The sequence below is a fragment of the Lissotriton vulgaris genome, chromosome 4_1 (genome assembly GCF_964263255.1).
Source record: "Lissotriton vulgaris chromosome 4_1, aLisVul1.2, whole genome shotgun sequence".
Classification (NCBI taxonomy): Eukaryota; Metazoa; Chordata; class Amphibia; order Caudata; family Salamandridae; genus Lissotriton; species Lissotriton vulgaris.
The window spans coordinates 635,839,396-635,856,457 of NC_141691.1; the positions used below are offsets into that span (position 1 = coordinate 635,839,396).

General features: G+C 44.4%; 1 protein-coding gene across 3 annotated transcripts in view; it reads right to left on the minus strand.

Moving 5' to 3' along the window:
* UPP1 (uridine phosphorylase 1) overlaps positions 1-17,062 on the minus strand; it is a 117,325-nt gene that overhangs the window by 6,395 nt on the left and 93,868 nt on the right. For all 3 annotated transcript variants that reach the window (XM_086964893.1, XM_086964895.1, XM_086964894.1), the window contains exon 7: positions 570-716. In XM_086964893.1, the coding sequence (XP_086821019.1) occupies positions 570-716 (147 nt within the window). The remainder of the gene's footprint in view (positions 1-569; positions 717-17,062) is intronic.

Sequence of the window (17,062 nt, forward strand, 5' to 3'; positions counted from 1 at the left end):
CAGTGTGGGGCTTAGTTGTAGGGGGAGGGGGTGTGTGTGTGTGTCTCTGTGCGCTTGTGTGTGTGTGTGCACGCGCGCGATTGAGAGGCGAGAGGCTGACTGGCTGTGTACAGTTGGAGCAAGAGATGTGCATGGCGGGCGGGGGCGCGTCCACGAGGTGCAATCGGCGCTCGTGCCCCGGCCTGTCTCCCTTGAGGAGCGACTCGGCTGCAATAGGTCTCGAAGCCGAGACCTAAAAAGGAGCAAACTTTCACATTTATGAAGTCCTTCTGCAGCAATTTGTTGTCGAGGCCTTAACAATGAAACAATATTGCTTTCTAAAATAGCGACCGCCTACAGGCTGGAACTCAATGTGAATGCATGCAAGGCATAATGGGCTGGGCCAGGTATGCGAAGCAGAATTGTATAAACAAGTGTGGCAAAGTGATTGGCCAGCGTTTTGGAAGATATAGGTTGTTTCTGAAAGATAACCAAATTGTGAAAAAATCCCTAACCCAACCGAAGAGAAGATTGTTCACAGGATACGTTAAGAGGGGTACACAGTGATATAGACATAAAGATAGCTCTACCTCTGAGGCCAGCGAGTTTGCACATAGCAGCAAATACAGAGGACTCCATCTCAATGTTTCGGACCCCTGCATCATAGGCTTCTTTCAAATACCGCATTTTCTCCTCTTCAGTATAGAAGCAGAAGGCACCGTCCAGACGTGCTTGACCTAGGGCAGAGATTGAGAAATACAACTTTATATTCTGCGTGATGGCAAAGAGGACAACTCCCTATCTACCACATCTAGGTAGCCGAAACGTAAGTTATCCCCTATGGTTCTGCCTTGCTGTCATCATAAACCACATTATATACTGTGATGGACTGAGAGCTCTTCCAAGAGGAGGTAGGTTTATTAAACCTGGGCATTTTAAGGATATTACGAGTCACTGTGTAGTTCCATGAGCAAAGGCCGAGTTCTTTTACAAGTTTATGGGACTTCGAGGCGACTTGCAATATCCTGGCATGGCAGGGGGTACTTTATTCCGTTTGATACATGATCACATCACCACCTTTCCCACAAACCACTTAATTCCTTGGTGCATAGCTCTTTCATATGAAAGCAGAAAATGTCTGCAAACATGGAGAATAAAAATAGAATTTCTAGTGCAAAAGTAAACACATCATAAAACTGTGAAATAGTTGTCTCAAAAATATATTAGAAGCAGTTTAATAAGTCGGTTAAAAAAAAGAACGGAACAAACATGCAGAGTGATTCTAATCACCCAAGTAGTGTAAAAAATAGACATGTTGCCATAAACACCTATATTTTCCCTGGCGCAGTACAGCTAGAAAAACAGAGCAGAAGAAAGAAAAGCAAGGTCTAGTTTTCGTTCTTTAAACGCTGTTTTGATTAATCTCCATGGCCTGACCTGCCTTTCCCCTCTGCTGCAGACTCTGGCAGCAGAACTCAACTGTAATAGCTTATTACAGTTGAGTTCTGACGCAATTTCCTAATAATCGGCAATTGGGTGTGTTAGAAGTCACCAAATAAAGAAATCGAAGATGTATTTTTAGACAGGGATTGTAGAATCGTATGTATTATATCCAAATTTCTTTCATTATCTAGCAGAAGGATAATCAATAAGGTTAAAGAGGCAACAGAAAAAGCACTTACAGAGAAATACATATATTTGAGAAGGTAGTTCTAGCCTGGTTTAATCCCCCCCCCCCCTTCAACTGTCAGAAACCGCTTTGAATGTATTGCCCATTTTTAGCTTTAGCAAACACTACTGATGCCAAAAGAGGAACAACGGAAACAACATAACGCTCAAATGCCTAATTTCCACTAACCAAGTGGTACCAGAAGAAAGCATAAACAAGCATTGAAAAAAGCAATTGAACTGGCGCTTCTATCTAGTTTATTTTTGTCTTACAACACCAACATTTTATGAGGAATTTAGTGTCTAACCAGCTTGTTCCTCCCATTGTAGGATAGACATAGTTAGGTTGAGTTGGTGGACAATATTAAAAAAGGCATATGCACATAGCACTTAAAAAGTATAACATTAGTTGCTGGATATTCATAACCGCAAATAATTCACTTTTCATTGCTGGTGTTTTTGTTGAAACAGTGAAAACCAGAGCACTGTTATGACTCTTTCAACTATTCGATTAGATGAAATGTGATATATTTCTCTTTACTTTGCTTATCTGCTCTGCCTTGTCACTGTTCTCTGTATATACATGCAGCTCTCTAGTTAGACAGTTACCTCTGGTTCTGCTGAGCAAGAGAAATAGAAGGCCTCAGAAGACAGAGTTTAAAGAGAACGGTATAGCAAGAGACGTTAGAGAGATAGGGAAGGGAAGTAGAGGTAAAGGTGAGATGAAAAGAAAGGTCGGGCATGGAGACACTTACACTTAAGAGAGAAATGTTAGTTTGCAAGATGCAACAATACACAGAAATAGAAAGATGAAGATTTAGTGCAAGAGAGATAGTGGGACAGATAAAGTTGTAGAGTGCTGTAGAGACACAGAACTAGATATAGGAAGAAGGAAATGTAGAGAGAGGACTAGAGTATACATGGAGTGAATTACAGAGAGAGGTAAGGTAAAACGAGAGGTGGGTTAGAGGCAAAGGTGGGGAGGTGAGTTAGAGGCAAAGGTGGAGAGGTGGAGGTAGACAGGTCGAAGGTAATGATAGTCAGAAAAACAGAGTAATAAGTTGGAGCTAAAGCTCTGAGGTAGAGTGGGAAACTGAAAGGAGAGATAGAAAGTCATGTCAGGTAAAGAGAGCAGTGAGGCGGAGAGACAGGTAGACAGAAAGGAGTGAAGAATAGACAGAAAAAAGAGGCAAAGAGTGAAAATAGGTTAAGTAGTGGGCTAAGTGATTGTCAGAATGACAGAATAGTGAAAGAGCAAGAAAAGACAAGATAGTGAAAGTTGTAAACCATAGACAAAGCTTGAGACAGAGATGAGGCAGGGAGATATATTTTGGCAGAAGAGGCAGAGAGGTAGAAGGGCTAGAGGGAGTACGTTAAAATGAAGGAGGCACACAGTGAGAAGTGAGAGAGAGGAGTTAATGGCAAAGAAAATGAAGTAGAGGTAGGGAAATAGAGTTAGTGAAAATGGAGTAAGGAAGTGACGCCCGTAAAGTAGAAGGAACAGGTAGTATGGATGTTTTTTTTTGTTTTTTTTTTATCCTCATCTGCCCGACACACGTCCCTTAGATGCGGAAGAAACCAGGCAACCATCTCTCTGCTTTTGGGAGCAAGGCCCTGAGAATTGAGCCGCTTTACAACTCAGCAGAGAATTTTATGAGGTGATAGGAACGACCATACATCTTGTGACGATGTCTCAAGACAACTTCGTGCCAAAATATTCAGTATATAAATGTCGAAATCTGGGCAGACCACAATACTGAACTGTTGAGTGGGTGGGCTTAATCATCGGATATTGGGGAAAAAAAAAAAACCCCAAAGGGAACTTCTCAATCTTATTTTTTCTCTCTATATTCAATTTCTACCAGTACCTCATGTCTCTTTACACTACCACTTTCTGTTTCTCCCTAAACTATGAATTTACTTCAACATCCAGGTAGTATGGATGTTGAAGTAAATTCATAGTTTAGGGAGAAACAGAAAGTGGTAGTGTAAAGAGACATGAGGTACTGGTAGAAATTGAATATAGAGAGAAAAATAAGATTGAGAAGTGAGGGTGAGACAGTACTGACAGAGATTTAGGGGCATATTAACAAGGGCTAGGGCCCTATCAGCAAGAGGGTGCTAACACGCAAATTCACATGTTAGCACCCTTTTACTCTACGCTTCCCCTTTCATCTCTAATGAGATGCAAAGGGGGCGTTCCAGAGTAAAATAATAGGAGAAATGTCGCTAAGCGACATTTCTCCTATTATCAAGGATCAAAAAGCAGCCCTAACTGCGGTTAACAGTGCTTTTTTACGTCTGGTATTTTTCTGATTTAGCCATGATATCCTATGTAAGGTGGATATCATGGCTAAGTATGCCTATCCCTATCAGCAAGCTATCGCCAAACCTTGTAGGATTATCATTGTATTTCCAGCGATAATCTCACACTTGGCAGCTTGCGCTCTGAATTTTATCGTTTTATTGATGATAGCATGCTATTTCCACGATAAAATTCAGAGTTGGCCTGTGATAATTATCCTGGCCTTGTTAATAAACTCCTTATAGAAGCAAATGTTACAGAGATGGATCAAGAGGCAGAGGGGTGCTATAGATATGTGATCAGGAGGTAAGTTGGAGGTAACAAAGCAAGGCGGAACAGAGTGGAGTGAGAGAGACGGTTGATGTAGGGGGTAGGTGGTATATTTAGCACAGAGAGTGGTGGAAAGAAACAGAAGAAGTCATGAGAGGGATAAGGCAGAATTATGTGAGGTAGAGAGAACTGACAGAGAGAAATGGTTCGGAACACTGAGATGTAGAGTGAGCTAAAAAGAGAGGGGTGATCTAGAAGTAGTGAGGTGAAGTTAGAAAAAAGGCAATGTTTATATTTTAATTTAAATGCCACCAACTGCCTAAGAGGGTGAGGGTTAAAGTGGGGAAGGTTAGGTATGCAATCTCAGGGCCTTATTTAAGGTTTGGTGAAGAGGGAGGAACATCCTAATCAGAGGTCGTTCTCCTGTTCCCAAACTTGCTGTTTCGATTATGCTACTGAATGGCGACCCCTAGAAAATTGATGTACAAGAATAACATGGACAGGATATTGGCAGAAAAATATCAAAAGGTAAGTGCATATGGGGAGATATGGATTTACTGTTCCCAACTCCACGTCTACATGCCTAGAGTACATAATCTGGGGTTCATATTCAGGCTGCACTCCGGTGGTTTCGCTGCTCTGTTTACAGCTGGGTAAGCTTCTGCTTTACTGTTGGCATAGACTCCACTGGCTATGCCGGAGATAAGCCTGGGCCCAGTGGTCTGCTACCGCAGGAACACACAGTCATACTGACAGTCATTCAGCCCTATAAAGGGCAGAATCATGTCACTCATTTTCCTGCTCCTTTCTGTCATGCACAGTTTGGCGGAAATGGACAGTCAAGATTTTAAATGATCTCAAAAGACAGGTATAAAGCTCCCTGCACATCAGGGCCATTTACTTTTTATTCAGCAAAGACAATCTCCAGCTTTGGCGTTTGCTTTGTCTGAACAAAAAGGTTTGCCATGAGGCTTTCTAAAAATGACACCGTCTTGATACAGTTCACTTCTGTGAAAGAATTCACCATGGAGTTTGCACCCCTTCACAGCAGAGCAATCCCTGCCAGGCAGGCGGGGCTCTCTAGATGCAGTGGATGGTCCTCCACCACAATGGCCGAGGTCATGTTCTACGAAAGCCCTGAAGGGATGGCGTGATGTTGACCAAGGCCTCAATAAGGCCCTTAAGTTTATTTTAAGAATGTTTAGCAGTCAAATTTTAAAAGAATCAAGTTTTTATGCACAACAAAATGATGGCAGATCATTTGACTTGTCCCAATAACTTTTACAGGAGGTCCCTGGGAAAGTCGGGCCTGGGTAAACCAGCCTTGTTCTTGCTCCAATAGGAACAAGCCTCCAGGTCTCCTCCAAACGGGACATAAGTATGTTCAGACCACTTACAATGACCAGTTTTGTGTACATCTGCCGCAGCACAAAAAATAAAGTCATCAAAACCCTTCCCAAGCTTAGTCCAGTGAACAGCTATCCAAAGATGGGGGTGGATATTGTCAGTAAAGTATAGTATTGAGAATGTTACTTCTTTGTAGAATCTGATAGACCATGAATGCATTAGCTGCGCCCTAGTGGGAAGGACTTTAGGGCATATTTATTAAATTAGTGGTGCATGGCAGTGCAGCAAGTCACCTTGCTGCACTGCGGTGCATCACTGGGAAAGGGCAGGATGGTGCTGTATTCATCCAGTATGGCGCATTCCTGTCCCTTCCCTTTGCGTTGGTTCCTTTTGGCCAGCCTAGCGCCAATGCAGACACCCTTGCGCCATGCTGCACTCCATTGCATGCAGGGTTGTTTTTGCGCAGGAAGGTGCATCTTCCTGCACAAAAGCAGCAATCCTGAGAGGCCTTTTCCTCTTTCTATAAATGCTGCAGAATGCAGCGCATGTAAAAAGAGGAGATTACAAAGACAAATAAAGATATTTCTCATCATTACGCCTCACCTGGTGAGGCTTTAGATTTTGGCACATTCCCAGCTTTACAAGTCCCTGTAAATCTGAGAACGCATCAAAATCCATGGGCGTTGCGTGGGAACACCCACGGCAGCGCCCATGGAATGCCCTCCTTGCACAGAGGAAGGCAACGCAGCAATTAGTGCTGCGTTGCCTTACTCCAGACTTTTAGGCCATTCAAAGTCATATGTAACGGTAAGGCTCCATGGGCCTTATTTATGAAGGCCTTGCGCCGCCGGTGCGTCACTTTTAAAATGGGAAAAAGTGACGCACCGGTGGCGCAAGACCTTCATAAATAAGGCCCCATAAATCTGACGGAGGCTTGCGTCATGCATGCACCACTTTGCGTGGTGCACGTGTTTCACAAGTGTCTGGGCGTTTATTGTGAAGCTTACAAAATATACATGCGATTCTTTGACTCGGAATAAATGACACACCTGAATTGATCGTAACCATGACAAGCGTGTACATGTATAATGAAGCGAATGAATTTCAAGATTCCTTTGAATGCTCATTTATACAATAACTAGACCTTTAATTAAAGGTACCTACTAGATGCAGAAGGTAATGATCAAAGCATTCTTTTCTCCCTTCCGTCCAGCTGCAGTGGTTCGTGTAATGAAAATCGACCAACGTTCTATGAAAGGTAAAATATCCAAAGTCCTCAGCGATTCACGAAGCCCATGTTATCTTTGAACATAACAGACGTAGAGAACAGATAAGGTTTCAGGCACAGTCTCTTCAGATCAGTATCATCACGGACCTTGGCCCAGTAAACCGAAAGTTCAGCTCTGACATTTGCAACAAGGGAGAGCTGTAGTGCACCGCAGCTGCACAGGGATTCATGACATGTATATAAAATGCAGGCAAGGGTTGGGGAGGAGCGCCCTTAATAGGGGCTGTAAAGATGCCTGTCTACACCGTCTCATTCTCCACTGTTATGAAACACAATTGTGGACAATGATTGTCATTGTCCATGGGCTTGAAATCACAACAGTGGAAACATTTCTACAGCTGCTGTATGGATTGCCAGGGGCGTAGCTTAGTCAGTGATACTGGGAGGAAGGGGGCAGGGGGTTCTCAAATTTACCAACCAGAAAACGGAGGTGAATGGGTGAGGTGACCAAGGTTTGAGGTGGACTATTCCCATGATGAGAAGGGTCAGTGCTGATTTGCATCAGGTGGGCCCCTTTGACTGATTTGGAATTTGTTGGAGAGGCACTACATTGCAATAGTTATGGAATACCCTGTTTGACAAACTCAAGGTCTGCATTCCTGAATATGAGTCGGGCGGACAACAAGATTTACGTCGATGGAGTAAAATTTACTACATCAGAGTAAAACTTGCTCTGATGGGCCAACAGAGTAGCTGTCAGAGGTAAGCCACTCGACCATCCGCTCTATGTAGTGTGAATGGTCAGATGGCTTTTTCTTACTGTCCCTCACAGGCAAGTATATCCTGCCTGTGAGGGACAGTAAAAAAGTAATATGACCCACACACAATGGGAGAAAACTCCCATAGACCGGCGGTCATTAGTTTTTTCAAAAAGGTTCCCACTTTGGGGGTTTGTTTTTGAAAAATAGAAAACTTTGGGAAAGTTTGATGGCATCTCACATTGACATTGACAGGAACTGCTATGACAGGGCCAGCGGACAACTCTTGATTTGGTGGATGGAGTAAACTCAGGATGGAGGACATTAAATCCTCAGCCACGCTGCTTGCTTTTATTTCCTCTGCCAAACCCTAAATCATTCCTTCTGTCTAGAGTAGTAGATTGAGTAAGAACCAATGGTTTGAAATGCTACCCCGAAGGATAGCCAGTGGTTAGACTATTTGCAAGCATTTGTTCTTTCATCTTGGGTGTTTGATTAGCAGTAGTATGCCTGGCAACCTGAGACTGGTGCAGCTTTCCAAGCCTCCTAGTACCAATGTTTGTAAATTCTAAAAAGTAGTAAATTTGCATTCATTCAAGGAGTACTTCCATGGGTGCAGATTTGGTACCTTTTGGTAAACTAGTTGTTACATACATGTAAAGTCCTAATCCAAAAGATTTACAAGTCAAAACCTGTTACTGAAAATAGGATGATGATAAAAACCATGCAAACAGACCAGACCTGACTCAGGACCCCCTGACCCAACAATAAAGCCAGAAATGCACTTATTTGTGGTGCAATACTGAAGCTACTCCTTTGCGGACCACTGAGTCCACACCTGCACAAACTAAGGCTACCTGGCTTCCAGTGCCTCCCATAAATCACTGGAACCCATGCCACTTCGGTTCAGTCACAGAAGAAGGAGCAAATTGAATCTAAGTAGTGGTCAGTAGTACTGCCTCATTCAAAGATGTGGCAGGTGCAAGCAGGTACCTTTTTGGATGTGAGTGGAATTCCTAAACAGCCACCCCTTAGGAAACAGCACACAAATTAAAATTGTCTAAGAGTAGGTGTTAAGGATGTATTTCCACTTTGAGCTTTCCTCTATTTGGTATGTTGGCCTGATTACTTATTTCTCCTCATCATCATGCATGGTCCATGTCTTCCTGGTCACAGCCCTGATGACGAAAGTCTATTTCTCAAGCAGTCGACCCTGTTGCCCCATAAAGTGACCTAAAAACATATTCACTACTGCCTTACAATGTTTTGTAGTCTTTTTTTACTGTTTATATACTATTGAGCCTAAGCTATCTTCCATAGGGCACCCGCTACAATCTAAAACTGCAGAAAATACCAAATTTGGGATAATAGTCTAAAGGTGAGGGAAAGAAGAAATGCTGCACTGTGGTGAGGAAGACTTAGACCAGGAGTAATAAAGATTACTTATAGATGAGTGGGCCATTACCTCTTATTCCTGAAAACTCTCGTTAAAATGATGACTGAATGAGGATATGCTAAGAATTATCCTGATGCATTTATCCAGAGCCATAAACAGTACACTAAGGTAGTTCACTGCGAAACTCACATTTAAAAAAACTCTTTAATCACCTACTGATACACAAGAAAAAGCTTACATAAACGTACAAGAATGTTGTGAACTGATAGCAAGCCTATAATGTTTCACAAATGCATGAGGATGTAGGTCTGCAGATTTTTGACAAAGTGACTCTTAAATCCTACACTAGCGAGTGCAAACCCGCTTGTAGGAAGGTGTGCTTTGACCTGCAGCCCCATATGAACAAATGATTGCAAAAATTGATCCACATACTTATATTTGGAGTGGATGGTTTCCTTCCTCAATGCCCTCTGCCATGGCTACAAAAGTAACTAACAAGGAACGAGATGAATGGTATGACTGGTATGGCTGTTGTCTGAATATAAATACCCAAGGTAGGACTAAACTGTGCAAAGTTTCTTCTTCTTAAATAAAATGCCCGGCGGTCTGCAGAAGCTAATGATGCCTTTGGGGGCTTTACAGAAGCCAAGAATATGGTTATTAGCAAAAACAAAGCCTATACAATGGCGTGTGGTAAAAAAGCACAACAATGTAGACCATTTTTCATTGGGGACGCCCGGATAACTAGAGTAAAGTCCTTCTGTTATTTAGGTACTAACAAAGGTACTTGGTCCCAGCAGGTCCTAAATTCTAGAACAAAGATGAGAAGAAATTGTCACAGTATTTTTATGTTCTCTCACAAAGTGGGCAGTCGACCTGTAAAGGAGGTGGTAGTAATATATAAGGCTACAGGGGTGTCTACTGCCACTTAAGGGGTGGGAGTATGGGGTTAACCCCCTTCAGGTACTGGAAAATAACTTCTCATAATGCTTGTTATGCCTACCTGTTTCTGCTTCATCCTTGGTTGCAATAAGGAGGTTGACATGCAATGCTTGGAAAACCTGCTCTTATTAAAAGACTTAATTGCTATGACTCTCCATATGGTCTAAAGAGGAGACAGGTTTTACTAAAATTATCATTTTAGACTGTCTTAATGTGTATAATGCATGTAATATACCTGGGCTTTAATATGTGAACGAAACTTTTAGTACTGTATTTAATGTGTCTGTTTGGCAAGATCCACTTGTGGCTTTATCTCTCAATAAGAGTCTAATGATCGCAGGGCATGTGAAGAGTTGAAGAAATCCACTGGTGCTCTTTACATGTCGTTAAATCTCCCGGGGGGATGCCAATATTATCAGTCTTGTGTAAATATTCTACAGCATTGTTATGTCCTGACGAGGTTAAGCCACTCAACGTGGTTTAAAACGGCCTTGTAAATAATGCACCCTTTCAGGTTATACTTAGCGTGAAAGGGGTGGGCAATGGGTGTTGTGGTGGGCGTTCCGCCGCAACACCCATTGATTTTGATGCTGCCCCATATTTACAAGGGTGGCGTAAATATGGGGCATTGCCAAAATTAAGACCCGGGAAAACCTTGTCTTAAGATGATGAAATGAGGAGAAATGCTCTATTTCTCCTTGTTTTTGCTGTTTCTATGTAGCTGCATTATGCAGCATACAAAGACACAGCAAAATGCCATGAATGATTGTTTATGTGCAGGAAGGTGCCCCTTTGTATTCCAGACTCTGTGGAAGAAGATATGACCGAAAGCAAGGGATACCATCAGACGGTACCAGTAGAGTACAAAGAAGAACAAGCATTTGCAATGCAATAGGTCTCGCATTAGGAAAGTTTGAGCTATTGGTATTGTAAATGACAATTTTTTCATTTATGTGTTGGTTTTGAAAATAGCAAAATTAATAGCTTCGGCATTTACAATGCTAATAGTTTTACCTTTCGCAAATGTGACACCTATAGCATTTGTAATGTAATATGTGTTGTATTTACGTGACTTAGATGTATTGATATTACAAATAAAAATGGCTTTTTTTACTAATCAATACTTGAATAAAAGTTATTGTAATTTATAATGACAAATGCTTTTGTAAATAACTTTTGTCAAGATTATATTAATTGTATTTTATTGTGACGAAAATCCAAGAACAGAAGTGAAATATTAACATATTTTTGTGACATTTGTAATAAAGTTTGAAACATTGAGAGAACACATTTGAACCAGTTGTTGTTGAATGGTTGCACAGATTGATGCTGTGGTGGCGCTGACTGATGTTGTGGTGACGACGAGTGATGCTGAAGCGTTTAGTGATGCTGTGGTAGCGCACAGTGATGTTGTGGTGCCCCTGAGTGATGCTGTGGTGGAGCTGAGTGATGCTATGGTGATCCGATAGATAGATAGATAGATAGAGTGAGGGCGATAGATAGAAGGAGGACGACAGATATATACAGTGTTATGTGGCACTGAGTGGTATTTGGAGTGTATGTTCCATTGCAGAGTGTGAGGGTGCGCAGGGTGTGAGGGTGCACAGTGTGTGAGGGTGCGCAGTGTGTGTGAGGGTGCGCAGTGTGTGTGAGGGTGCGCAGTGTGTGTGAGGGTGCGCAGTGTGTGTGAGGGTGCGCAGTGTGTGTGAGGGTACAGTGTGTGTGAGGGTACAGTGTGTGCAGTGTGTGTGATGGTGCAGTGCAGTGTGTGCGGGTGCAGTGTGTATGATGTTGCAGTGTGTGCAGTGTGTGAGGGTGCAGTGTGTGCAGTGTGTGTGAGGGTGCAGAGTGTGAGGGTGCGGTGTGTGTGAGGGTGCATTGTGTTCAGTGTGTGAGGGTGCAGTGTGTGTGAGGGTGCAGTGTGTTTGAGGGTGCAGTGCGTGTGAGGGTGCAGTGTGTGTGAGGGTGCAGTGTATGCAAGGGTGCAGTGTGTGCTGTGTGTGTGAGGGTGCAGTGTGTGCAGTGTGTGTGAGGGTGCAAAAAATTGAGAAAGGGGTGTAGAGAATTGAAAAGAAGGAGGGTGAAAGAGAGGGGAGCTATGACAGAAGAGAATAAAGGATCTAAGAGTTGTGAAGACGAACAAGTGTTGAAGACCACACACACATAAAACCAATACAACTGCAGAACCAAAACCCTTGCACACTAATCCTCACCTACTTGATGTGTATATACCAGAACTGTGCAGCAACCCTCAGTACAGGCAGCACACGGTAGTACTGCAAAACACATAGCAGATAGTTCAGAGCCATACCGCACAGAGCTCAAAAACCAAAAAAGGACCAGTAACATAACATAATAAAATGCATTTAATTCTAAAGACGAAACCTATTTTTGTTCCCAGTCCTTAAACTGGACATATAAAAGTACATGTACTCTGTCCCCTGTCCCCTTCACACAGGCACCAACAGCTGTGGGGTCTGTAACCAATGGCGGCACAAGAGTGAGACAAAGTGGCACAAGAGGGCAGCCCAGTGGCGCAAGAAGGAGGCACAGCGGCAGAAGAGGGAGGCACAGCGCAGAAGAGAGGCACAGCGGCAGAAGAGAGGCACAGCAGCAAAAGAGAGGCGCAGCGGCAAAAGAGAGGCACAGCGGCAGAAGAGAGGCACAATGGAGGAAAAGAGAGGCACAATGGAGGAAAAGAGAGGCATAGCGGCAGAAGAGAGAGGCACAGTGGCAGAAGAGAGGCACAGCGGCAGAAGAGAGGCACAGCGGCAGAAGAGAGGCACAGCGGCAGAAGAGAGGCACAGCGGAGGAAGAGAGAGGCACAGCGGAGGAAGAGAGAGGCACAGTGACAGAAGAGAGGCACAGCGGCAGAAGAGAGGCACAATGGAGGAAGAGAGAGGCACAATGGAGGAAGAGAGAGGCACAATGGAGGAAGAGAGAGGCACAGCGGCAGAAGAGAGGCACAATTGAGGAAGAGAGAGGCACAATTGAGGAAGAGAGAGGCACAATTGAGGAAGAGAGAGGCACACTTGAGGATGAGAGAGGCACAATTGAGGAAGAGAGAGGCACAATTGAGGAAGAGAGAGGCACAGCGGCAGAAGAGAGACACAGCAGCACAAGAGAGAGACACCGCAGCACAAGAGAGAGCCACCGCAGCACAAGAAAGAGGCACAGCGGCCGAAAAGGGTGGCACAGGGGCAGAAGAGGGAGGCACAGTGGCAGAGGTGGGAGGCACAGTGGCAGAAGAGAGGCACAGCGGCAGAAGAGAGGCACAGCAGCAGAAGAGAGGCACAGTGTTAAGAGAGGCACAGCAGCACAAGAAAGAGGCACAACGACCGAAGAGTGCGGCACAGCGGCAGAAGAGGGAGGCACAGTGGCAGAAGAAGGAGGCACAGAGGCAGAAGAGAAGCACAGTGGCAGAAGAGAAGCACAGTGGCAGAAGAAAGAGGCACAGCGTCAGAAGAGAGGTACAGCAGCACAAGAAAGACACAGCGGCTGAAGAGGGTGGCACAGTAGCAGAAGAGGGTGACACAGCATCAGAAGGGGGTGGCACAGTGGCAGAAGAGGGTGGCACAGCGGCAGAAGAGGGTGGCACAGCGGCAGAAGAGGGTGGCACAGCAGCAGAAGAGGGTGGCACAGCGGCAGAAGAGGGTGGCACAGCAGCAGAAGAGGGTGGCAGAGCGGCAGAAGAGGGTGGCACAGCGGCAGAAGAGGGTGGCACAGCAGCAGAAGAGGGTGGCACAGCAGCAGAAGAGGGGGGCACAGCAGCAGAAGAGGGTGGCACAGCGGCAGAAGAGGGTGGCACAGCAGCAGAAGAGGGTGGCACAGCGGCAGAAGAGAGAGGTACAGCAGCAGAAGAGAGGTATAGTAACAGAAGAGAGAGGCACAGCGGCAGAAGAGAGAGGCACAGCAGCAGAAGAGAGGCACAGCAGCAGAAGAGAGAGGCACAGCAGCAGAAGAGAGAGGCACAGCAGCAGAAGAGAGAGGTACAGCAGCAGAAGAGAGGCACAACACCGAAGAGAGAGACACAGTGGTGAAAGCAGAAGAGGAAACAGAGTAACTCTAAGGAAGATTGTTAATTGCATCCACACCTATCAGTTGATACATGTGTACAGTTTATATGAGAGGTGTCCGTGGACTAGTGCTCTTTGCAAACATATATCATATAGCTGTGTCAAATATGGTGTCCAAAGTTTTAGTCCCTGCCCTTAAAAGTTTAGGTGAAATGATGTGTCAATGTAAAATGTCCCGAATGGTAGAGCAGTATTACGCTTTTCAATTGCTTAAATCGGTTAATATATTTCCCAAAAAAATGATTCACCACCTAAATTTGTTCCAGCAAAAACTCTTGCCAGCACAGCTGGACATAAAATGAGAAGTTTGGTGCATGTCTTGTTTGGCTTGGTGTACATTTTCACATCTGTCTAGTGACTCGTTTTTTAAATCTTGTAATGTAATTGCCTTAAGTTTCCTAAAAATATTTTATAGCTGGCCTTGCTTTTATGAAAGGAGCGTTTGCCAAATGAAATTGGTAAAATTAAACAAAAGAGGTCTGTTTCATTATTATTTGTGTCCGTCACGTTTCAGCTAAGTACAGAGCTGCATTTTTTTCCTGCTTCCACTTGTCCTGCAACCTATATGGGTTTAGGTGCCGCCACTGTAACAAAAGCAAACTCACCGCCGCAGCCCGGCTTCAACAGGAAGCCAGGCAACCTTTGTTGGGACGGGGGCGGGGCCGGACACACGACCGGAGCTTCCCAGGAGGCAGGCTGCAGTGGCTGGCGCATGGCTCCGGTGCAGAGAGAGGAGAGCCCTGCGTGCAGCCGGCGTCCGCCCGGGAAGCCAAGGAGCGGAGTGCCGGTGTCCCTGTGCCTGTATTACGTCGGAGTGAGCAGCCCCGGAGCGGGACGAGTAGAAGTCCGGGTGAGTGGGGCTCCGTGCTTGCGTGTCTGTGTGTATGCAGGGGGGAGAGGGGGGCAGCGTGTGTGCGTGTGTGCGTGTGTGTGTGTGTGTGTGTGTGTGTGTGTGTGTGTGTGTGTGTGTGTGTGCGCGCGCGCCTGTGTGTGTGTGCGTGCATGCAGAGGGGTGGGGGCTGGCTGTGTGTGAGCAGGGGCTGGGAGTTGATCTGCGCAAGCGCGGCTCAGACGCGCGCTCCCGCGGTCAAAACTGAGACTGCAAAAGTGCGCGTCTGAGTCGTGTCCACTCTCCTAAATACAGGCCACATTAGGTCTGGAGCAGACACTCTCAATGCTCACGCATTGAGAGTACGTCTGCTCGACCTAAAAATGACTTTAAAAAGATGGATGCAAGTCAGAGCCTCAGTGTCTGTAATTTTCCCGATTCACAAAAATAAATGTGTTTAGCTAAACTCAGGATACATACCCAAAATAGCTTCCCAAGTGGAATGACAACTCTCTGGGCTACTACACAATGGGGGAACAAAAAAGCACGGGGACAGCAGTGGGAGGGGAAATAAAAAGGAATAAAACATAATGGGAAATATGAAGAAACACATAAAATCAAGGCAGACCTGACATTAGAGCGAGGAACAACTCCTACGACAAGAGAATGATGGGAAATGACAGTGACTGCCATGGGCACTAATTCTTAGCACACATGGTTTGTACTGAAGGAGTTGAGCCTGTGCCTCGCCCTCCCTTGGCATTTCTCATCATCCAGAGTTATCTTCCACCTGTTTCCCCATCCACTGTCATATCTAGTCCCCCTTCTATCTCCAGGACCTGCTGCCGCATTTCTTCTTCCCTTACTGTACTCTAATGCTAGTGTTTTCTGATGCACTTTAAGTTGATCCTATCAACAGAAGTCTTCTCTCATCCAGTGCCATCCCATGCCTTTTGCTGCCATGTCTTCATCCACTGCTATATCTCCGGATCTCTTGGCATTCCTACTCTTCAGCTAACACTCACTCTCCTATCCATGTATCAAACTGTGCCCTTCCCATCCTCATGTCCCCCATTCTCTGATATCTCTCTCCTTCCACTTACATGTTTTCCCATCAAATACTATGCATCAGGATACCCTGACAAATTTCCTCATACTTTGATGTCTACCCATCCCTCAATGTTTCAAATTTCATGGTGTGCGTTCAAATCCACTGTTATTTTAATAGCCACTCCTCACAGTATCTCCCATCTCCTTTACTGTGGTTAATTTTTAAAAGAATAAGTGCTGGGCCTAAGGTTTTCCTCTAAAGTCCTCAGCCGGCACTACTGAATGTTGGCATGCTGAATACAAAGGCTGTGTAGCCTTGATTCCACCTCATTCCTCTTTACCCCACCCTCAGACAATGTATGTTACGGTATCTCACTTTTACAGATTCTTTCTCATCCCCGCTTTCTCCCTTTCTCATGTTTTTTCTGTTTCCCATTGTTTTTTCCCCAAGTGTTCGTTTTTCTCTCTTGCTCTGGGTCAAAGTCTGATAAGGAAAAATAGGTGCCGGAGGAGTAATCCACTAATGCATCTTAAGATCCTCTCAGTTTGAGGTCCAAAGTCCCGGAACTGTGCTTCATCATTCAATGACCTGAGACACTGTAAATGGTTTAATTCTCTTCTCACAGATGTACTATTAATTTCTATCTAGTTCATATTCTGAAAAACCACTAAAACGTTCTCTTATTTCTCCTATCAGAGATCCTTCATATTGATCTTCTTATTTCTTAAAGAATGCAAACCTCAATATTCCAGGGAGTCTCAATACTTTATTGTTTAGATGTGGAATTTATGATTGTACTGGTCTGCTGTATGTATTTATATATAATTCCAAACACAAATAGAGATAAGACCATCATTACTGAAAAGTCCGCGCGGGAGCATTCCCCAGAAACTCTATCAGATTGAGGGTTAGTGGGATTTAGAAATGATTTCCTTACTTAGTGGGTAGAGATTGAAATAGCCTCCAAGATAAAGGTAGTGAGGCAAAGGGCAACAGGGGTTATAGTATGGAAAATATAGCGGATACAGCTGGGAAACCAAGTAGAGTCTATGTGGTGACAGGATGCGTCAGGAAAATGAGCACACATACTGGAGCAGGTTGTCCTTATCCACAAATTCTATTTTTCTATATTGATCTGTAATATATCACAAAGAAGGAACAGCAGCAGATGGCAAGATCTTGCATGTGTAAATCGTAAAACGGCTCGCAGTCA